Here is a 24359-nt window from a genome sequence, read left to right as displayed (position 1 = left end):
CCCATCACTCCAACCTGTTTCTCTCCCCGCAGGAGGAGAAAAGGCCTGATCCTGTCAGGTCCCCACAGAATGGAAGCTTATTATTCCCCCTCCCCATCCTGTCTTCTGCTACAGGCGAAGGCAGGGTGAGCAGAGGGAAAACAGGATGATGCCAAAGTCTCTGGGAGGATCTTGGTCCGGCTCTCCTTTGTTTGCTCCAGGGCTCGGAGCTACAAACAGTTGGAAAGTTGTAAGTGGAAGCCGTAACTAAAGCTGACTTGGCGCTTCTTGATGACATCATCTGTCTAACTTTTCGTACCACAGAGAATCTTGGGACAATCTAATATGCGATGTTCAGCTGATTTTTAAGCAGTTAGTTTAATAGATGAAAAGCATTTTCATTTTTTAAAAAAAGTGTCCCCAATTTAATCAAGCAGCAATTTCTAAATTATTTTTTAATAGAGGTGCTTCTGAAAACTATTGATGGCCAGTGCCATCCTTTCAGTATGAGATAGAAGGCAAGTTGCCTCTTCCAAGAGGGCAAAGAAAAACAAAGATGGCAGCACAAAGCACATGGAACCCCGCCCCTGCCCCCGCCCCGGAGGTAATGCCTCAAAATGGCTCTGGAAAAATTATAAAATAGTTAAATGCCCTTGTAAAATACCTGATGCATTTTGGTAGGGTTTGCTTCAGAGGCACAAAAATATAGTTTTCTTATTGCCTTAATGGGGTCTTAACAAAGCAAACCATGAATTTTACAAGGCGATTTTACTACTTTTATAAATGCTTGTTTCCAAAACCATTTTGCCCCCCTCCTTTTTTGCTTTCTTGTTTTTGGTGCTACCCTCCTTTTTTCCCTTCGTCATCTTAGAAGAGGCATTCAACCTTCTCTACATCATCTGAGAACAAAGAAAATATTTTTCTTCTAAAGCTTGTTTTTATATGCACATATATGCAGACAATTAATTATTTGATTAATAAACTAAAACGCATACGGTAAATCAAATAAGATTTGTTTAATGGGCTGAAAGTTCTATTAATATATATAATTATGATAATCTTATCCTCCATGAATTTGCCAGGTTGGTGGCCATCAATCACCACATCTTGTGGTTGTGAATTCCATAGTTTAACTGTGCGCTATGTGACAAAGTAACTCATTTTGTCTGCTTTGAATCCCCTACCCTTCAGCTTCATGGGATGACCCCAGGTTCTAGTATTATGAGAGAGGAAGACTAATGTCTCCCTATCCATTTACTCTCACCATGCATAATTGTATACATCTCTGTCATGTCCCCCCTTCCTTGCCTTTTTAAAAAAAATTAAAACACCACAAATATTATAACCTTTCCTCCTTAGTGGAGTTCCTCCAGCCCCTTCATAATTTTGGTTGCCCTTTTCTGTACCTTTTCTAGCTCTACACTATTCTTTTTGAGGTGTGGTGACTGTACCCAGTATTCAAAGTGTAGTTGCACCAAAGATTTGTATACTGGCATTGCAGTACTGGCAGTTTTATTTTCAATTCCTTTCCTAAGGATCACTAACATGGAAGTCACCTTTTCCAGAGCTGCAGTACACTGGGTCGACATTTTTGTTGAACTGTCCGCCATGATCCCAAGATCTCTTTCCTGGTCATTCACCATCAGCTCAGACCACGTCGGTGTCCATGTGAAGTTAGGATTTTTTGCCCCAATGTGCATCATTTTACACTTATTTACATTGAACCCCATTTGCCATTTTATTGCCCACTGTCCCATTTTGGAGAGATCCTTTTGGAGCTTTTCACAATCCCTTGTTGGTTTCATCACCCTGAATCATTTTGGTGTCATCCGCAAACATGGCCACCTCACTGCTCACCCTAACTCCAGGTCATTTATGAACGCGTTAAAAAGCACCAGACCCAATACACCCATCCATTGTGAGAACTGTTCATAAATCCTTAATCTCTCCTTCCTGTTCTTAAACCATGGAAGAACCTGTCCTCATATCCCCATGGCTGCTAAGCTTACATTTGCTTGATCTTGCTGCTCATCTGGATGGGCAAGGAGCTATGCAGGCCACTGAATCCCTGACCACTGGAAATCTTATTCAGTCTTTCCCCTCCATCTTCTGAGATCTTGCTAGGCTTGTCCATGTGCTTTCAGCCTATCTTTGCCGCCATGATTCTCAGCATGCTCAGTTCTGTGCTTGCATGGGATCGTGCGAGACATTTGATCCAGATGCTCTTGCTTCGGTATTTAAAGCTGGAGTTAGCAAGAGACAGGGAGAGCTCCCTGGCAGTTCGTCCCATGCCTCTGCTTTTTTTTTCCTAGTGTAACACAACTTTTTCTCTCTCTGTTCCAGAGATCAGCCAAGAGACAGCTGTCAACCCTGTCGACATTGTTAGCACTCTGCAAGCGCTTCAGATGCTCAAATACTGGAAGGGCAAACACCTGGTTTTAAAGAGACAGGTAAGGTTGTGCCTAAAAGTTTCAAGTGAGCCCCCCGCCACCCTGTATCCTTGCTTGTGTTGGTATTGGGCTTTAACGGAATGCTCTGTGTTTTCTTTGGGGGAATTTTCCTGCTTTGGATTCCATCACTGTTCTCCCTAGATTTGCTGCCAGTGAAAAGCAGGAGTCTGTGTGTGTTGCTTTAGTGTAGAAATCTATTACAAGGCTGTTTTTCTGGCTGTAACCCAGGGATGGGGCACCTGGTGCCCTCCAGGTGTTTTGTTGGACTCCAACTCCCATCAGCCATACCAAGGGTGGCCAGTTGTCAGGGGTGGTGGGGGTTTGAGCCTGACAACGTCCGGAGAGCCACCCCTGGTCTAAAGCTTGGAGATTATTTGATTCCAGGCTGCTGAGCTACAGTTACTTATGAAAGATTGTAGTGAACGTGGATGTGTTGAGTGCCCCACAAATTCCGTTCTCTTTGCAGAATGAAAGTTTACAGAGTTTTACTGGGCAAGCAAAATGTACAGGGAAGATATAAATGAACTGTCTTCAAGTTACAAAATAACAACACAAACATCCTAGGCAGAACGAACATATGCCTCAAGGCCACGGGTGTTGAACCAAGAGCCGAATTCCACTTTGGAGAAGCTTTCGGGGGGCATGGGGGTTAAGGCCACGGGGCTTGAACCGAGAGGGGCTACAGGGGTTAAGACCATGGGGGCCACAGAGTTAGGGCCATGGGGGGCATGGGGTTGGGGTCATGGGGCCACAGGGGTTGAACCAAGAGCCAAATTCCACTTTGGAGAATCTTTCAGGGGCCACTTTCCAGTGTTGGGTGGGGCCAAAATACCAACCTATTTTAGCTTAAAGCTCCTACTGCCACTATTTAAGCCTTGTGAGAAGCATGTCGGGTATTTAGAATGGGGGGGGAACTGCACAAAGGCCCAGAAACCACAAAACGTTTGGTGATTGGGGGAAGGGGGTGGCATCTGGGGAAGTCCTGGAGGGCCAGATTGGGACTTCAGGAAGATCAGATTTGTCCCCCAGGTCTGAGGTTCCACACTCCTGTCCTACTCTCTAGCCTAGTATGAATGCATCCAAGATGTTACAGCCTCACAGGATCTGCTGTCTAAACATTATTTATTATTCATTAATTTATTTATTGCATTTATATCCTGCCTTTTTTCCTCTTGCAAGGAACTCAAGGTGGTGTACATTAACCTCCTTCTCTCCATTTTATCCTCACAACAACAACCCTGTGAGGTAGGTTGGGCTGAGAGCTTGTGACTGGCCCAGAGTCACCCGTTTAGCTTCCATGGCTGAGTGGGAACTAGAACCCAGATCTCCCGGCTCCCAGTCCAACACTCTAGCCACTACACCACCCTGGCTCATTTGAACTGAAGTCTGAGTTTGTCTGAAGCCTCACTGGCAAAAAAACCTCTCTAATAGGATCTGTAGAATAGAAGCAAGTTACAATGCATTTTATGAGGTTGCTTTTAACACAGGGGTGTCAAGTTCAGTTTCGAGAGAAACTCTTGGGGATGACATTCAGCCTGAAACCCGGCAGTATCCAGGCTCCACCTGAAGCAACACACACACCCAAAAGCAGGAAGCTTCCAGTAGATGCTTAAAAATTTGTCTGAAGCTGCCAATCAGGGCTGTTTTTAGGGATTCACAGAACAACAGTTCCCTTTTGTGTGGCATAAAACTGTGCCTATGTTTCTTTCAACTTTGGGGGGTCTCCCCTGAATGCCAAATGCAGCTCTGTCTTCTCTTAATAACTTTTCCCAAGCTTTTAACCAGCACTTTCTTTTTCTGTCTTTTTCCCTCTCCTCAGGATCTGATTGATGAATGGATAGCCAAAGAGGCCAAAAGGTCCAACAGCAATAAAATCATGGATCCCAGCTGTTTGAAATGGACCCCTCCCAAGGGCACTTAATTTGACCAATCTCTCTAAGAAGTGTGGACAGCCCCCCCAGTCCCCCCACCTGCTGCCTCCGTCACCACTGTCGTCATGACCCTCTTTCCTTTCCCAGCGTGAGGATCTGCCTTTGGGATCGTGGCTTTGTCACTGCTGTTGATACCAGTCCCCCTTCCCCCTTTCCACATGCCCCCAACAATGCTTCTCTTCTTTTTGGGACCGTTTTGACCCAGATCCTTTGTACCCATGGCAAGGTTGGAAAGATGGGAGGGTCCTGGATCCCTTGCTAATGTTGCTCCAAGAAGGGCTGGTAATACCTTGTCGTGTACCTGTCCCTTCACTGCTCCATCAGCCCCACGGTCCTAGCCCACCAAGGCTGTCTTGCATCCCACATTTTTCCGTCGTTTCAACCTGCTACTTCTACTGGAGCCGTGTGAGGCCTGGCCCACACATGCAGCAGAATGAGGTGTTAAAATCCTGAGTGGGAGAGAGGACTCTACTGTTCCAAATTGCAGGTGGAGGGGTGGGGCACAATTTTTTCATGTTCCCCATTTAGAAAGTTCCCTGGCAGAATAAAACTACCAGTGCCAGGGCAAAGAATCTAGCTGGCCCTGTCTCCTCTGCTAGTTTTCTACCTGCAAGGCTTTTTTATACATAGGAGAGCTTTCAAAAACCATATCCCCCCCCGTCCTCTGAAATGGTACAGTCCATTCTAACCCCCCCCCCCCACACACACACACACACAGACACACGTCTTATTCTGCTGCATGTTTTAGATCCAGCTTAGGCGTGGGTTCATGAGACCATGTCCCACTCCCCAGGTGTCAAGGCGCAACTGGAAATGACCCCACACCCCCTGGGTTCCTGGTCTGCCTCAGGATCAGCCATTTCTCACATCCATTCGCAAGTCTGAGCACTACCTGGATCCTGTGTCTGTGCAAACCTCCACACCTCTTTTTCCTTTTCTTTCCCCCTCGGCGAACAACAGGGAACTCCAGGCAAGGCAACGGCCAAAGAGCCTTTGATTTCGGAGTGTGGGAGCGCTGTTGGATTGCTCCCGTTCCCCTGCTGTCCAGAATTTTAAGTGGTAAGCCTGTGCCAGTCCTTTGTGGCTTCGGCTGACAGCTTTTGTAGCTGGCACAGCTGACTCCCAGCAGGGGAGGAGGAAGGCGCTCCAGCAGAGAAGGTGCCATGTCACCTGGCCCCGGTTGCCTGTTTGCAAAGCCTCAGTGGGAGCATGGGATGCCATCGCTCAGTGTGTCTTCATGCCGGGCAAGTTACCCCTCCTATAGCTGCTTTTGAATATACTGACCACAGCTCCTTTTCAAGTGTCAGTTGAATTCACTTTTTCTTTGTGTGGGAGGGGAGATCCCACCATGAGGTTCAGCCCTTGGCAATAGTGCCTTCTTGCTGCTTTGGCATTTCTCGCCCTTTGGACCTCCTTCCGCTCCAAAGAAAGCGCTGCCTGCAGCCTGAGGAACGTGTGTTAGCAACACAGCAGTAGCTGCATAAAATGCTGTCACTTGGAGGCTGTTCCTTTCCCCAGCCCGTTCACCACTGACGTTTGTGGGGGTGAAGCTGCCGGATCTGGTGGGACCAGACCCACGGGACAATTTGCTGTAACGGAATGGGGGTAATCTGGTGGCCATTCAAATGCCCACCGTGTTGTGGCCTGCTTTTAGGCAGTGCATTTGCAGTTTTGGAACTCTGCTAAGAGTGGGACCATCCTAGGCCAGTGGTTTTCCCCAGTGCCCCTCTGTTTGATTTGAGCAGTGGTTGTTTTAAAAGGAGTATGTAGGGAAATTGCTTTAGCTCCCGTCTTTTCCAGCATTTGTGCTCTTGCTTGTGTGGGTGATGCGCGTCCCCGAAGCCAAATTGGGCAGAAGGCCTATCACAGGCGTTTCTGAAGTTACTTTCTCTACAAATTTTTCTTTTTGCTGGTCTCTCAACCAAAACGTACCCACGGCGTGAGGTCTCCCAAAGGTGCTGGACTTCTCCCACATTCCAAGACCCGGCACCTGGCTGCACGGGGGCGTCTGTCACAAGGTGACGGTGGCCTTTGAAAATGTGTGAAGAAAGTCCCTTGAAAACAGACCTGTGGGTGGACCAAGAGTTTCAGATGTGTGCCCGTGTGTGCATAGGATCAGTGTAACAGAAACCGGGGGTGGGGGGTCCCTTTGCAAGGGGAGCCTGCCATGCGTCCCATCTTTTAAGTGATCTTTAACTTGCTGAACTGAATTGAGACCACTACCTGCCCTTCATGCTGTCTGTTGGCAGTGACTGGCAGAGGTGGAGAGAGGAGAGGAAGAGATGGAATCTGGTGTGGTAGGTGAAGATCAGTGGGCTCTCTGTTAGGGTGGAGAGTTCTTGTCCACTATAAATCGGGTGCCAGTGGGACCTTGATTTGGCCATCTAATGCTCCTTTGCCTGAAGTGTAAAAAGAACAAAGGGGAAAGTGCCATCAACACACTTCATTCATCGGCCGAACTCCACTGTTCAGAGAGATCACCCCTGGGCCTCCAGAGCTTTCACTTAGTGCGTTAGATCGGACAGGTTCACACTTCAGAGTTCCATCTCTTGTGTACACTCATTCACCACCAGCCCAAAGCCGTTGCTTTGAAAACTGAATCATTGGACAGTTCCTCCTCACACTCCCAGTGGATGATGTTTGGCTACCTCTTGTGCTCAGTAACAATAGTGAGCATTTGGGATTAAGAGCCAGCTCCCCTGAACGTTGAGGTGCTGATGCACAAAGCAGCCAGTGCACGGTGTCATGAGCCACAGAGTAAGCTGCTGGGGGGGGGGGGGTGTCATATGCAGCACGATCAAAGAGGCTGCAAAGGGGGTGTGTGAGTCATATCTCTGCCACTGCCACCACCACCACCTCACCGCAGGCTGGATCTTAGCATAGCTTGCTGTGCTTAGACAATTTTCCTTCATTGAAATTCTCTTGAGATGAGTCTTAGGTGGGCTTTGCAAATGTCTGGCTAGAGAGTGCTATGTGTTTTCCTTGTTCTTGGACTGCCTTAAGATTGGCTGGCTGGGTGTGTCTTGCATATCAACATAGTTTCCAGCTAGCGTTGGGATATGGTTTCTGATTGTCACGTTTGGTGAAACCCTCTTCCACTCTGCTCAAAGGAAACACCCTGGGGACTTCGTAGCCCTCCACAGGCCCTGCCTTTGACCTCTGTCCAGTGTGATTGCATGAAACACAACCTCTTGTTTTCTGCTGGACTTTAAAAACAGCAACAACCCACCAACACCATCCGCTCCTCTCCCACCTTGGGACAAGATGGGTTGCAGTTGAAAGCCGCTCCCTTTCCAGCATGGATCTTTCCGCAAGCACTCCTGTGGTTGGCTCTTGTGTTTTGGTTTTGTCTTTTCATTGCCATCCTAAATCTGCCGAAGTTTCTCTTTCTGTGCACATTACTGGCAACTGTCATCTAGTGCCCTCAGCTTCTAGATTATAGCAAATGGTGGGGGTGGGAGGTGGCATTCTCTTTTGCGGGGCGGGGAGGTTGGCCGTTCTTGTACAGAAGCAAATCTCTCCGTTTTCTGGATATGTTAGAATATGCTACCAGTGTATCTACTTCTCAATAAAGCATGTTCTCTGCTCTAGCTTTCTAGTCCTTGTTCTTACTCTGAAGAGAGTGCCTGCGATGTCTCGATCTTTGAGTAAGACTTTATAAGCAGTATTCCACCCTCCCCCTCGGCCATTTCTGCACCAAAAAAACGCATGCGACCAGTTACATTCTGCAGGTTAAGCCATTTGCTTATATCTACTTCTGTTGCATGTTCTCTCATGCACACACGCACAAATGCACACATGCACGCTCCTAAGTTCCAGCTGTCCAAAAGGAGGAACAGAGGGGCAGGATCATTGCTTAATGATAGACCATGTGTTGCATGCAGAAGATTCAGGGTTTGATCCCTGGTACTCTCCAGTTAAAAGGATCACTGGCAGTAAGTCTGGGAAAGTCCTCTGCCTGAGACCTGACGGAGCTGGAATAGTACTGCACTAAGTAGAAGGCAGTATGGAGAATTGGGGGCAAGGCCAGTTTAAATGCTGAGCCCAGGCCTAGCCCAAAGGAGCCCTGGGCACTGCAACTTCCTTTGGCCCCCTTTCTTCACCACCCCTTACTGGAGGTAGTACTCTGCTAGTGGCCAAGGGTAAATTTTTCCATGTTCACTTCTGTACAGTGAGCTCCTGCCACGTGTTTGACATCAACATAGTTCCTTTGTCATTAATGTTCTTAACTGCCCCTCCACCATGGCATGAGGCACATGGATAAGTGGCTCCTAACCTTTCATTTGGAGAATATCAATTTCTTATTAAATGGGAGGCACAGTGAAAACGTTAGCCATTAAATAGTTACAGATACCTGCTAGTGAAAGTTCCTGGTGGGGGGTGGGGTGGGGAGATGACCTTAAACTTCCCTTGTGATTATCTTCAGTGCATAATGGTAGCTTAAAACCTTGGGGCATCATAGTGGTTAAGAGTGTGAGCTGGACGTCATTGCTCTTATACAGGGCTGGCCCTACCATTAGCCAAAGTGAGGCGGTTGCCTCAGGCGGCAGATGCTGGGAAGCAGCAGCAAGATGTTGGAGGAGAGAATTGTGTGCCACATGGCTTTCTCCACATCCCCTAAACTAATCCTCTGCCTTCAGGTGTGGTAGAGGATGCTGTCCCATTGTTGGTATTGAAGAAAGATGTTCAGTCTTGAAGAAAGGGTTTTGTATGTGGAATTGGGGGGGTCGCCATTTTGTTCTTTGCCTCAGGCAGCAAAATATCTTGTGCCGGTCCTGCTCCCATCTAACCCCCTTCAAAACCATGCAAGCGTGGTGGACCTTTGTAGTGAAAAGAAATCTACAACAGTCCAGTGCTTGGCAAACATGTTTATCCTAGTCTAATGCTTAACAAGGGAAGGAGAGCAGTGGGGTTGTAGGACACCCAAAATACTTCTTGTTCATGGCATGTGATGGTTGAGGAGAAACAGGCAAGGCAGCAGAATATAAACTGGGGCTGTAGATCAGGGGAGGAAGTGGTACGGAATGAAGGATCTCGAAGAAGCCCATGCTGGAAGTAGTTGGCTGCCTGACCAATCCTGTGTTGGCTCTGTGAGAAGACATCTGAAGTCAACGTTAATTGAAGGGCATATTTTTGCATTACCTGTGGCACTGCTTTGTTGCAATGCATTTATTTAAAATATGTATATGCTGCTGTTCATTAACCAAATTGCAGGGTTGTATGTAATATTTGTTAAAAAAATTAAAATTGAGCTTAAAAACCCACAAGAAAAAAAAATCTAACAAAACTAGTCATTAAAATAAGCAGACAGTTGGTTAAACGAATACAACTTTTGCCATGTCAGGGTTGCTGCCTGTCATATGCCAGTGCCCCAGCTAATGCATAAAGGAAAGATGGAGCCCCAAACTAGATCCGATAAACACAAAAAGGTCAAACTGATTATATAAACAAATTCAAGCGAATAATATAAAGCAGCCGATATACAAACAAAGTCTATCAAGGTGTTTTCTATAATTAGATCTATTCTTTTTGCAGTGACTAAACTACTTTGTTGCACAGTGGAAATCACCTCTGCAAATTGATTTACGATGCATCATAAAAGGCCCCGAGAATCTCAATGTCTATTAAAGAAAATGAGTAATGTATTTCAGGATCATGTTATACCAAACAGGGTTTGTTACTCCAGGTGAAATGGGCATCATAGAGATTATATTATTTTAACTTGTACTTCCTCCTGGAGCTCAGTATAGTATGCACCTTCCCCCCTTTTTATTCTCACAATAACCCTGTGAGGTAGGTTAGGCAGAGTATGGGAGTGGCCTCAGGGCACCTAACAAACTTTATGGTTGAGCAGGATTTTGAAGCAATCTCTTGCCATTCTAAGGCTGCAGCCTTGTATGCTTTCCTTAGAGTAAGACCTCATTGGATGCAATGGCCTGAGAAAACTTGCATAGGATTGTGCTGTTTGTCCAGCACTGTCTCTATGCCAGCTTAAGCTTGAAAAACAGATCAAATCCAGATAATGTATCCAACAGAAATTGAAGGTTCTCTCCTCACCTGTAAATAAAGTTTCATTTTTAATTTGTTCTTTCAAAACACGCCATTCTTGGTTTCATTTGTTACCAGTTTTTACTAGTAACAAATTAGATGAATCTAGGAAAGAAGCAAGCCATGGTCTATGAATCTACACCCACACACAGAACTTGAAGGTTCTCTCCTCACGAGGAGGAAGGTGGTGGTAGCGTCCTAATGAAGTGGTTGCTTAGGCTATAGTTGATGTATTCCTTCCACACACACTCGCTCTAAGGTATTACCTCAAGGAAGAGGTACTGAGAGATTATAGAGGTACTGAAATCCTGGAGCTAGAATCAGTAATTGGCGTTGTAAAAATGTTTATGAGGAGTTATAATAATTACAGGTGGGGAAGGGTGATAACGTCACATCTACCTTCTGCCCACCTCTGTCCTATGTGGCTGTACAGGAGTGTGACTTGCACACCGCAGAGCGTAACACGTTTCTATGTTTGTTTAGACCCAGTCTATCCTGCTGTTCAGTCAGAGGACTTTCAATGTGGCTTAAATGTTAAAGCTGTAAGAAGTAGCTCAGCGGTGCAGAACCTCAGACTCAGCGACCAAATCCAGCCCTGTGGGGTTCCCCAAATGGTCACACCCCTTTCCCCCAATGGCCAATGGTTTGGCGGTTTCCTCTCTTGAGACTCAAGCTACGATAAGCTGGTATTTTGGCCCGCCCCTTTTGTCTTTGGCCACACCCACCACTGGGATGCAGCCCCCGAGACTGAATTAAAAACTGAATTCAGCCCTTGGGCTGAAAGCGCTTCTGCACCCCTCATATAGCTATCGAGCCAGTGTGGTGTAGCGGTTACAGTGTTGGGCTGGGACTTGGGAGGTCCGGGTTCTAGCTCACTGGGTGACCTTCAGCCAGTCCCTGACTCTCAGCCTAACCTACCTCACAGGGTTGTTGTAAGAATACAATGGAGAGGAGGAGGAGGACGACAGTGTAAGCTGCCTTGTGTTTCTTACAAGGAATAATTAATGCATACATACATACATACATAAATAGATCCCTGTGTCAGAGAAATGCGGAGTCTCCCTTCAAAATCATTTATACGGAAAAAAGAAAGCACACACGTATGTACAGTTCACAAACTTTCCGAATGTTCATGGCTTCTTCTGAGAACGAAACAAAATCACTGGGTGGGTGGGAGGTGCAAGAATCAAGGCAATCTTATGCACAACAATAAAGTCCCTCGAGAGGGATGGTGTCTGGTGCTGGGGTTAATAAGCAAAAAGAAAACTGGTTAAATGAACCCCTTCAAAGATGTATTATGGTCATACAGACAAGCATAAAATAAGCGGAAACACTCTGGTGTCCCATGGTCGATGGCTGCAGTGCCTCTAGTTCAGCTTTCCACAACCCTCGTGCCCGCCAGACGTGTTGGACTACAGCCCCCATCATTCCCGGCCATTGCAGTGCTGATGGGAGTTGTCCAAAACATCTGGAGGGCAGCCAGTTGGGGAAGGCTGCTCTAAGAAATGCAGAGTTTCAATTAGCACAGCTGTTCCCAACATCAACACTGCAGGAAAAAGCAGTGCCTTGTTCATTTTTAGGCATCACATTGCTGTAAAAAAGGAACAGAGCCTTTCCTGAGGCATCATAATGGAAGTTGTGTCCAAAACAGGGGTGGGCAACTGGTGGCCCTCCAGATGTTTTGATCTACAGCTCATAACCATTGGCTGTGCTGGCTAGGGCTGATGGGACTTGTAGGCCAAAACATCTGGAGGGCCACCAGTTGCCCACCCCTGGTTTAAAGTGAAGGGTTTGTAGCTCAAACCAACCTCCACCCCACCTGCCAGTTCCAATGCCAAAAAAGGCAGGGGGGGAGGAAGGGATTTCAGCTACCCCAGTGGTCTGAAAAGCCTGTTGTTTACTTACCTCTGGCACGTTTTCCCATCAAGCCATAGAACTGGTGGAGTTTCCCCCTCTTCACCAAGTCAGTAAAGTGCTGGAAGGCCCTCCTTTGTGGAGCTTCATCCTAGAAAACATTTGAGCAGTGGGTGGCTTGAAAGGCTTTAGAAAGGTGGGCAAGGGCCCCTCTAAGGAAAGTGTCACCAGGATCAAGGTGAAGGATCACACTCTTATCAGCTGTGATGGTTTTGGAGAAGGCTCTTGGAACCCACAGAACATATGAAAAATTGATTTTTTCATTGTTATAAGAAACAAGTTTCATTTTTAATTTGTTCTTTCAAGCCACACCATTCTTGGTTTCATTTGTTACTAGTGAAAGGGTTAGCTGAATCTAGGAAGGAAGTAAGCCATGGTCTATGAATCTACACACACACACACACAGAGTGAGAGAGAGAGAGAAATTGAAGGTTCTCTCCTCACCTGTAAATAAAGTTTCATTTTTAATTTGTTCTTTCAAAATACGCCATTCTCGGTTTCATTTGTTACCCATAAAAGGATTAGATGAATCTAGGAAAGAAGCAAGCCATGGTCTATGAATCTACACCCACACACAGAACTTGAAGGTTCTCTCCTCACGAGGAGGAGGGTGGTGGCAGCGTCCTAATAAAGTGGTTGCTTAGGCTATAGTTGATGTATTCCTTCCACACACACTTGCTCTAAAGTATTACCTCAAGGAAGAGGTACTGAGAGATTATAGAGGTACTGAAATCCTGGAGCTAGAATCAGTAATTGGTGTTGTAAAAATGTTTATGAGGAGTTATAATAATTACAGGTGGGGAAGGGTGATAACGTCACATCTACCTTCTGCCCACCTCTGTCCTATGTGGCTGTACAGGAGTGTGACTTGCACACCGCAGAGCGTAACACGTTTCTATGTTTGTTTAGACCCAGTCTATCCTGCTCTTCGGTTGGAGGACTTTCAAATGGATTAAATTTAAAACCAGAAACCTCATCACCAATAGTTTAAAACAAATGGATGTCTGTGACTTATGCCACAGCTGGTTGGCAGGGGTTTCCCACTAAAGCTGTGCACAAATGCCCCCTTCAGACTCTCCTCTTTACTTGTGGGCAGGTAAATTTGGGAGACAATTTCACCGAATTTCTCCAGGGGAGGAGAAATTCTCAACTGTTTCTCCCAGGAAGGGCTCCCCATTGGCAGGGCTTGTAGCACAGATTCTTTCTTTTTTGGTAAGGGTTTTTTTTTGGGGGGGGGGTGTCATGCTGCAACAGCATCAACTCTCTTGGCAGACTGGCCCCCAGTTTGCATCCACTGCAGTGCAAGTGGGGGCAGTTTGGTGTCTAGCTCCAGGGATGAGGTGGAGTTAGTGCTCTGCCAAAATCTGTCCTCCAATTTCCTGAAAGTTTTCTCCCCCCATGAAACAGGCTTCCAATGTTCTGCCTCATTCAGGATGGTTTATCATTTATTTCTGTGGTGTTTTTGAGCTTACCTAATCAAAGCTAACCTCCCGGGCTGCCTGCAGATCCTGATCTGAAAAAACTCCCATGGGAGGAATTACCTCATGGTGCCTTAAACAGGGCTTTAATTGAAGTGTAGGAAACAGGAGGCTACAGATAGCCAGGGAGATGATGGAACGATGAAAGACAGGACACTCGTGCTCACTCCTTTGCCACCCTCTAAGTAAGGTAAGCCCAAGAAACCCAAGCCCAACCCATGAGAATTTCTCTGAAATTTCTTAACCATTGAATGTCTTTTCAAAAGCAATTTCTCTTCTATCAAATTGAATGAGAATGGTTAAAAAAAAAATGTTGGGAGAAATTTTCAGCACAGCGCTAGTTCCCACTATGCATAGCAAACTATTTTGGGGGGAAATAAATTTACTTTTGCGTTACATGAAAGCTATTGTTTTACATTTTGGTAACCTGTCTTGTAAAGGGTTACCCTAAAAGGTGAGGCATCAATACACAACATTAAATAGATACACACTGAGAAGGAAAATTGCCTTGCGTGAAAAAGCCCTCATTTTCTGGATGTGATGCAGCACAAACTGTGGACATCAACATTTTCAACAAAAGAGGGATGAGTTCAAAAATCCGCACTCACTTTCATTGCTTCTGTCTCCCAATCTCTGTAACCATTAGTGCTCTATTATAGCCTTTCTCAACCTGGTGCCCTTCAGATGTGTTGGACTGGAACTCCCAAGGGCCATGCTGGCTGAGAATGATGGGAATTGCAGTCCAACACATCTGGAGGGCACCAGGTTGAGGAAGGCTGCTCTGTTATGGCTCTCAAAGTGGTGTCTGTTGAGCATCTTCTGTTTCAAAATCAAGCAATTATGCAAAGTTACCTTTGGGCCCAGAACTGTCCATGCAGGCTCCTCTTCCGATGCCGGCACGACAGCAGCTGCCCCTTTGAAACGCAACACTTGCAGGCACAGAAAGATCGCCACAAAGAGAAATTTAGATGTGCCCATCATTCCTCGGAAAGGATTCGTTCATTGAAGTTGTCTTTTGCAAGTTTCAAAAGAGCAGCTCTCTCTCTGTCTCTCTCATTTATGTCTAACAGCCACAGAGCTCAGACACTCCAGGGGCATCCGTTTATGTCTTCTGCTATCTCCTTTGCTCCACCCAGTCTCAGCAGTATCCCAGCTATTTTGGACTCTACACCCCTAAATCTGAGGTCACCCCCTTCTCGGCCTCTTCCATTTACCATCTCCGGCAGGGGCTGGGTGTTCCAGATGAGCGAGCCCACCCACCTACCCACCCTTGCCCCTGTGAATTGAAATGCCAGCATCACACTCTGATGAGGATGTCTGGTTTGTTTGTTTTTCAAACAAGAGCAAGGCAGAACCACATCTAAGCCAGGGACTGCCTTGGTTTCAGAACCTCTATGGGAGATCTGTTGATATGCAATTACATCTAGTCCTCAGAGCAAGGAAGACTTCTGTATAACTCAGAAGTCTGCAGTCTGATCCTAGCTGAACATAGGAAGCTGCCTTTGACAGAATCAGACCTGTTCCAAGTGGCAATGCTCAGCCACTTTGCATCTGCAAGGTCATAATGAAGAAAGCCTACAGGGCTATGGCGAGTGCTTCCCTCCCCTCTGCTGAGCAAAGAAGCAGTACTTATGGAACTGCCAGGATGGCTGACTACCATTAGACAGACAATCTCCATTGGCAACCAGAACAATCATATTACGTGGACCTCAGGCTAAGCAAGAACTCTGTGTAACTCAAAAAGCCTACATGCTGCATTGTAAACATCAGTTGATCCTAACTGAATATGAAGTTACCCGCTATTGTCAGACAATTGGCCATTTGGCCCAGTATTGTCTACTCCGATTGGCAGTGGTTTTCCAGGGTTGCAGCAGGCACTGGTCTTTCACATCGGCTTGTTACCTGAACATTTAAAACACACACACCTGGAGATGCCTTCAGCATTCAGCATGCAAAACATGCATCTGCCACTGAGCTGTGCCCCCTTCTCACAAAAGGCCGAATTAAGGGGCCTTGTTTTTTTACCAACCCTGAGAATTGTTTTGTAATGAACTCATTCCACTGTCGGAGTTTCATTTGATGAAGGTGGTGCAGTTTCAGCCACTCAGGATGGCTAGGTGTCTGACTTTACAGAGGACAGTCCTCTATTTCAGAGAGCAAGCAGAGGACAGTCCTCTATTTGAAGGCATCCTCTATTTGTAGGGGTTTCCAGTCCACGTCTGGTTTAAAGATGAGGAATCGCAAGAAGGGAGAGGCTTGGCTTATGCAAATGTTATGCAAATTGGTGTCCTCTTTTTTGGCAACATGTCAGTGGCCACCCAATTAAGCATCTCTTTTTAGAAATTCCATCATGGCTCCTGTCGAGCAAGCATCGCATATTTGGAATGCGCCACAGTACAACAAGTTTGGGTGAAAGCCATTTGGAAAGCAAAGATCATCCCTTCCTCCCACCACAACTTGCTTGTGCTTTTCTGCTCCCCCCCTGCCCACGCCTCTCTGGTTCTCTTTGCTCAGCTAGGGAGGCTGTTGCAGAAAGAGATCCTTGTATGGTCTTTGCAGGGTAGGGAAGCCTGGTTCTGTTTCATCGGACAGGAGGGAAGCCAGGAAGGCAAAGGAGAACGGATCTGAAGTAGGCAGCTTCTGGTAGCAAAAAGAAGCCTTTGAATTTCAGTGGAGGAAAAGCCCAGTTCTAAACTCTGGGCAACAATCCTTCTAAGAGCAGAAATAATTTAGTGTACCCTTTCCCCCCAATCTGTTGCCCTCCAGATGTGTTGGACTACAACTCCCATAAGCCCCACCAACTGCCATGCTGGTTGGGGCTGATGAGAGAGTACCAGATTGGGGAAGGCTATTCTATTCAGTTCCTAGAGAAGGTATATCTGGGAATTAACCTGTCACTCCAAAACAATGAAAGGCGAAACTTTGCTTGGATTGCAAAGTAAGGTTTTGGATTTTGCTGTGCCTAGAGATTTGGAACACACACACACACACACACACACTTTTTTCATTGCATTTTTAACTAACTAACTAACTAACTAACCAACCAACCACAGCCCCCCTTATGTGGGATGTAATTTAGAATAACAGAGTAGGTAAATTAAGCATCCATGATCAAAATAATCAGGAATAGTGAAAGATTCAAGAAAGGGTTGTTTGCGCAGGGCCTCAATGCTTGATTTGGTGCCCCTGCATAATTGGTCTGTTTGTAATGAAAGAAATTGTGAGGAAGACAATGGAGTTTCCTTTCCTCCAAAGCAGATGCAGATGGAAAGGAAGTAACTGCGTTGGCCCATTGAAACAAACATTAAATGCCAAAGATTTGGCGGATTATTTCAAATCAATACGCGAACACCAGCTTCACTCATTTCCATACTCTGCTCTTTCTCTCCCCGCACCCCCATTTCCTTCATCATGATTCTAGGAGGATGATCCAAAGGCTTCCCAGGAAAGGTGAGTCTTCAGGAGGAGGAGGAATGTAAAGGAAATAAGGGAGGTGATCACACAGAGGCGTTCCAGGTGCAAGGGGCAGCAAGGGCTGAACCACTTCAGGGAGCAAGAGATGCTTGGACCACTGAGCGAAGGTCCCAGGAAGCGATGTGTCAGGCTATATGAGCAGAAAGCGGAGGAGGAGCAAGGCCAGGGTGGGCTTTGAAAGTGAACATGAGAAACTCGTGCAGGATCTGGAAGCAACAGGACTTGACCTTTTTCTACCACAGTCCCATCTATAGCGGCTAGAGTGCTGGACTGGGAGTCGGGAGATCAGGGTTCTAGTCCCCACTCAGCCATGAAGTTCACTGGGTGACTTCGGGCCAGTCACAGACCTCAGCCCAACCCACCTCACAGGGTTGCTTTAAGGGTTAAATGGAGAGGAGGAGGAGAATGTAAGCCACCTTGGGTTCCTTGCAAGAGGGAAAAAGGAGGGATATAAATTAATAAGAATACCAATAATAATAACAACAACAATAAAAAATAGTCACAGCAAGGATTTGTGCTCTAGCTGCATTAGTTCCAATCCTCTGGTACAGTGTGTGTGTGTGTGCCTGTGTGTGCACAATTGTGTGTATGTGTGTACACGTGGGGGATGTACAAAAGCAGTAGCCACAGCAGCTCTTGATTTGAAGTTATGTTTCCAGGACTTTAAAAATAGCTTTTTGCGGGGGAATAGGAGCAGTTACCCTGAGGGAACATCGTGTTCTTTCTTACTTTTTAAATGTTAGTGTCTTTTTAAAAATAACTCGCTTATAGCCCAGCCCTATGGCATTGCTCAAAATCAACGGTGCATCGATCTGTTTGCACTGCTGCAGCTAAATTGGGCGCATTCGAGTCAGTTTGTCAGGATGCACCTGTTTCTTACTTTGTCACAAATGAGAAGCTTTTAATTCCGGAGCTGGCTGTTAAATGAAATGTCCTTGGCAATATCTCCACCTGGTGTTCCTAAGTTGCCTTGCAAATTGTTTTCATTGAAATCAATGGGGTTAAGTTAAAGCCATTGAAGGCTGGTGGCTCTGAGTTCGGTGGGGCTGTGAATCGATTCTGGGTTTCCCTCAGAACCAGCCAGAACTCTAAAAGAGCTATCCAAAGTGCTGAATCATATCCCCAAAACAGGTTCAGCACCTTGGATAGTTCCTTTAGAGTTCTGGCTGGTTCTGACTGAAACCCAGAACGGAATCACAGCCCCAGTGAAATCAGAGCCACCAGCCTCCACTGGTTAAAACCATAGCTATCTTTTTACATTTATTTCAATGGGGCTGAAGTTCAACCTTGTCTGGATCCAACCCATTGAAATCCATGTGAAAAACTAGTTATGACTTAGGTCTCATTGGTTTCAATGAGAACTAAGTGCAACTAAACTAGCCTGGATTCAGTCTAATGCAGGTAGCGTTTGGTAGAGGATCCATTTATCTACCCCACCCTAACACGTTTCCTGCCGCATACACATGTTATCAGTATAATGTCTCCTGTTTGCCTGAGGTGGAGGACTCACTCAAGCCTCTATGCCCCAATCAGTTTTGCTCTCAGGTCAACTCTCAGCAGAGGCTGGTAGGCTGAATGAATGTTGGGGGTGAGGGGTAGAATGGAGTGGCTGGAACAGGAATAATCTACGCTGCAACATTTTGTTGCAAGATGTTTCATTTGCCCCACTGTTTCTCATCCCCCTAGTGCAGCCAGTCTGAAACCTTTGTCAGTATCCATCTACTGGCTTGATGTGTTTCTTTCATTTCTCCTGTAGATCAAAGATTTTTTTCTGTCATAATGTATGCATTCTTCTGATGGATGAACATAAAACGTTGTTGTTGTTCAGTCATTAAGTCGTGTCCAACTCTTTGTGACCCCATGGACCATAGCACGCCAGGCCTTCCTGTCCTGCGCTCTCTCCTGTAGCGTGCTCAAGTTCATATCCATTGCATCGGTGATGCTATCTAGCCATCTCATCCTCTGCCGTCCCCTTCTCCTTTTGCCTTTAATCTTTCCCAGCATCAGGGTCTTTTCCAGTGACTTTTCCCTTCGCATTAGGTGGCCAAAATATTTGAGCTTCAGCTTCAGTATCTGTCCTTCCAATGAGCACTCAGGGTTGATTTCCTTTAGGATGGACTGATTTGACCTCCTTGCAGTCCAGGGGACTCGTAAGAGTCTTCTCCAGCACCACAGTTTGCAAGCATCAATTCTTCGGCGCTCAGCCCTCCTTATAGTCCAGCTCTCACAGCCATACGTTGCTACTGGGAAAACCATAGCTTTGATTAGACGGACCTTTGTCGGCAAGGTGATGTCTCTGCTTCTTACTATGCTGTCTAGGTTTGCCATAGCTTTCCTCCCAAGGAGCAAGCGTCTTTTAATTTCATGGCTACAGTCACCATCTGCGGTGATCTTGGAGCCCAAGAAAATAAAATCTGTCACTGCTTCCATTTCTTCCCCTTCTATATGCCAGGAAGTGATGGGGCCAGATGCCATGATTTTAGTTTTTGTAATGTTGAGTTTCAAACCAGCTTTTGCGCTCTCCACTTTCACCCTCAACAAGAGGTTCTTTAGATCCTCTTTGCTTTCTGCCATTAGGGTGGTATCGTCTGCGTATCTGAGGTTGTTGATAATTCTCCCAGCAATCTTAATTCCGACCTGTGATTCATCCAGCCCGGCGTTTCTCATGATGTACTCTGCATATAAGTTAAATAAGCAGGGCGACAATATGCAGTCTTGTCGTACTCCTTTCCCAATATTGAACCAATCCGTTGTTCCATGTCTGGTTCTTACTGTTGCTTCTTGACCCTCGTACAGGTTTCTCAGGAGACAGGTAAGGTGGTCTGGTACTCCCATCGCTTTAAGAATTTGCCAGAGTTTGTTGTGATCCACACAATCAAAGGCTCTAGCGTTGTCAATGAAGCAGAAATAGACGTTTTTCTGGAATTCTCTTGCTTTCTCCATGATCCAGCGAATATTGGCGATTTGATCTCTAGTTCCTCTGCCTCTTCTAAACCCAGCTTGTACTTCCGGTAGTTCTCAGTTCACATACTGCTGAACCCTAGCTTGTAGGATTTTGAGCATAACCTTGCTGGCATGTGAAATGAGCACAATTGTACGGTAGTTTGAGCACTCTTTGACATTGCCCTTCTCTGGAATTGGAATGTAAACTGACCTTTTCCAGTCTTGTGGCCATTGTTGAGTGTTCCACATTTGTTGGCATATTGAGTGCAGCACTTTAACAGCATCATCTTTTAGGATTTTAAATAGCTCAGCTGGAAGACTGTCATCTTTGTTGTTACTCATGCTTCCTAAGGCCCACTTGACTTCACTCTCGACGATGTCTGGCTCAAGTTCAGTGACCGCACTATCATGGCTATCAGGGACATTAAGATCTTTCCTGTATAGTTCTTCTGTGTATTCTTTCCACCTCTTCTTAATCTCCTCTGCTTCTGTTAGGTCCCTGCCTTCTTTGTCCTTTATCATGCCCATCTTTGCACAAAACGTTCCCTTGATATCTCCAGTTTATTTATTAATAGTACTTATATACTGCTTCGTACAATAACATCACTAAGGGTGCAATCCTATGGGATCCGTTGTGGGTACTCATAAGCCTCTGAACTTGGAGGCTTATGAGTCTCCTATGCAGAGCCAGAGGCGCATTGCACCCCCTGCTCTGCATTTAAGCTAAACGGGCATTTCCGCCTGTCTAGCGGAGGCTTCGGGGAGGGGGAAGGAAGGAGGTTGGGACAGGCATAGAATGTGTCGCATGGCTGTCGCCCCGGTCCCTCCTCTCCTCTCCCCCGGGAATGCCCCCTTTCACTCCCTATGAACTCACGTTTGTGAGCTTGTAGCAGCAGCCAGCACGGGTCTCTCAGGAGCATGGTTTCCTGGCTCAGAGCTCGGAGTCAGGACACTGAAATATCCTGTGTCCCCCAGATGGTGCCTAGAGGACATAGGGTTGCTCCCTCCATGGCTTTGTGTTCCCTGGTAGCACACAGACCACGAATAGGTTTTTCAGCAAATTTCCTCCCCCCCCCCCTCGGTGAATTTCATAATGAAATCTAAACGAAAAATGACAAATTCAGTGGGTTGAATTCAGGATCTGCCTTCTGTGGACAGAAGGGTCCTGCTTACAGGAAGTGCCTCTGCCTGATTTTGTGGGTTACCCCTCGCCCCACACCACAGCTCACCCAATTCAGCAGGGTCTCCCGACCCTCTGTGGTAGCATTTTCAGAGGGTGTAGAAGTCTGCTTCCACCAGCTCAGTTGCACACACCTAAATCTGGATTCAACCTAATATAGTCTTATGGAATAGAACCAGAACAATGATAAAAGTATAGATAGAACAAACACATCAATCGACACATTTAGGCAGTGGAGGCCGGTGGCTCTGATGTCAGTGTGGTAGTGAATCCACTCTGGGTTTCAGTCATAACTCTAAAAGAGCTATCCAAGGTGCAGAAGCACCTTGGATAGCTCCTTTGGAGTTCTGACCGGTTCTGACTGAAACCCTGAGTGGATTCACCAGTCCACTGACATAGGAGCCACCAGCCTCCAGGGCGTTTAAGGTGATGTTCAAGAGGAATCTAACACCAATGGAAAGCAAGATATTTTTTATCTAACCGAGAAAAACATGTTCCTCTCAACTTAGCTTACCTTGCGACTTACAGGTAAGGCTGTGCAGGGACCCCTCGATCTGCCTCGGATGCCGCTTCAGGGCTTCTGAGGTGGGCCCCCTTTGCTTCTGGCTGCTTCAGGGTGCTTCACCCTCCAGAGGCAAAGCAGGATTCGGATGGCAAATCCTGCTCCCCCCCCCCGTGACGTGCGAGCCCCCAGTTCCTTACCTGGGCCCTCAGGATGCACACTGGCAGCTGTATTCTTCTTCCAGGGAGTCATTGCCGCCGCCAGCTCCTGGGCCTTCAGAATGTGTTCCGGCAGACCTCTTCCTGCCTCCTCTTCGGCAGGGAGTCGCCATTTTTAAAATGGTGACTCCCTATCTTTCCAGAAATAGATCCTGAGCGAATGGTGCAGGATCTATTTCTGGAAATACAGGGAGTCGCCATTTTTGCCCATGGCCCTGCCCACCGTTTTTAAAATGGCGACTCCTAGAACAGGAAGAGGGCTGCTGGCACGCGTCCCAAGGACCCAGGTAAGGAGCTGGGGGCTGGGCGGCAGTGTGGCTGGGCTTCCGGATCATTCCAAAGTGCCACTGAAGCGATCTGATCCACTTTGTGCCCCCTCCGCCTCTCCTCGGAAGCGGCCCAAACTGGCCTGAAGTGCCCTGCTTCAGGTCAGGATTTGGGATTTGGGGCTGAAGCAGTGAACAGCCCTACTTAAGAGGCTGTAGAGCAGGGGTGCAGAACCTCTTTCAGACTGAAGCCGAATTCCATTTTGGAGAAGCACCTGGGGGATACATTCCAGTGGTGGGCAGGGCCATGGGCAAAAGGGCCAGGGCAACAGACGAAAAAGACCAGCCTGTTTTAGCTTAAAACTCTTGCTGCTAGTCACTGAGCCTTTGCATTTCAAGTTCTTGGAATGGGGGAAAAACTGTACAAAAGACTGGGAAACCACCAAACAGTTGGTGGTCAAGGGAAAGGGGCTGTGGCTCCTGGGGAAACCCAGAGGGCCCGGTTTGGCCCCCGTGGCCAGAGGTTCTACACCCCTGCTGCTGAGGCAGAAGGGCAGAGGGGCTGGGGGTCAGTGAGACAGGTGGGGTGGGAATAACAAGGGGGTACGCTGGGCTGAAATAGCACATTGGCTTAGAAACCAGCCAAACAAATCTCTCATTGCCATTTTTGAAGGTAGTGCAGGCCCCAGACTTTTTCCTGCCCTTGGTGAATTATTACTCTTTTATTGCATTTATAGAATCATAGAATCATAGAATAGTAGGGTTGGAAAGGGCCTACAAGATCATCGAGTCCAACCCCCTGCTCAATGCAGGAATCCAAGTCAGAGCATCCCCGACAGATGGCTGTCCAGCCTCGTCTTGAATGCCTCCAGTGTGGGACAGCCCACTACCTCCCCAGGTAATTGGTTCCTTTGTCGTATTGCTCTAACAGTCAGGAAGTTTCTCCTGATGTTCAGCCGGAATCTGGCTTCCTGTAACTTGAGCCCATTATTCCGTGTCCTGTACTCTGGGATGATCAAGAAGAGATCTTGGCCTTCTTCTCTGTGACAACCTTTCAAGTACTTGAAGAGTGCTATCATATTTCTTTACTGTATTTCTGGAACCAACACATTTTTGTGAACCACCCAGAGAGCTCTGGCTATTGGGCAGTACAGAAATGAAATGAAATAAATAAATAATAAACCGAGGTGGTTTACAAAAACTCAGAAAAACAACACATGAAAAACAAAGAAAGGCATTCTGTTTGTTTGTTTTTGTCCCTATTGCCCAGGTGCATCTTACAGTCTGTCTTGCAGCCTGAGACGCTATGTCAGCCTTTCCCCAACCCGGTGTTTTGGGCTACAAACTCCCATCATCCCCACGGGCCATGTTGGATGCAGATGATGGGAACGTATTTTATTTTATTTATTTGACTTGTACCCCACCTTTCTACCAAAAATGGCACTCATGGAGGCTTACAATCACTAATACAACTTAATAAATCAATAATAAAACAAATACATCAAACACAATCAAAAACAATTTAAACTTTTTGTACTCCAATGCATCTGGAGGGTACCAGGTTGGGAAAGGCTGATGCCTGCAAAATTCCTCCTGCATTCCAACTCAAGGTTGTTATAAACTGCAAACTGGGGAAGTAACTACACCACACCCAGCTTTTTCTATCTCTCCACACCCACCCACATCCAGTCTGGTAAGGAAGAGTTCTGGAGAACGCAAAAGCTTGCTCACAATGTTGTGACATTTGTGTTGGTCTTAGCAAAGGTATTGTCGTATGGTGGTTTTTGGATTCCCCTAATGGGCCAGCATAGCTGCCTATGATTTTTGCATGTTACAAAGGAACCTCAAAGCGTGTGAACCGGTCCTTGCCCTTCAGTGTTGGTATGTGTGCTTTTCTGGAGGGGGACCAACAAAAGGGAGTCAGCGTCTCCCCTTCCTCCAGATGTTAGGAGATATTCTAATCCAGGAGCGGAGTA

General features: G+C 46.6%; 1 protein-coding gene across 6 annotated transcripts in view; it reads left to right on the top strand.

Moving 5' to 3' along the window:
- The window catches only part of KAT7 (lysine acetyltransferase 7), a 65824-nt gene that overhangs the window by 29373 nt on the left and 12092 nt on the right, over window positions 1–24359 (top strand). For 2 of the 6 annotated variants that reach the window (XM_084804785.1, XM_084804784.1), the window contains one exon: window positions 2323–2429. In XM_084804785.1, the coding sequence (XP_084660911.1) occupies window positions 2323–2429 (107 nt within the window). Of the gene's footprint in view, window positions 1–32; window positions 230–2322; window positions 3073–4248; window positions 7951–24359 lie in introns of those variants that run through there. The other 4 variants (XR_014783836.1, XR_014783837.1, XM_084804787.1 and 1 more) reach the window with 4 other exon arrangements.

The sequence above is a fragment of the Heloderma suspectum genome, chromosome 6 (genome assembly GCF_057233095.1).
Source record: "Heloderma suspectum isolate Gila_16-S chromosome 6, 16-S_ref, whole genome shotgun sequence".
Classification (NCBI taxonomy): domain Eukaryota; kingdom Metazoa; phylum Chordata; class Lepidosauria; order Squamata; family Helodermatidae; genus Heloderma; species Heloderma suspectum.
Note: the sequence above shows the minus strand (reverse complement) of the source record. Positions and strands in the feature narration are given on the sequence as shown.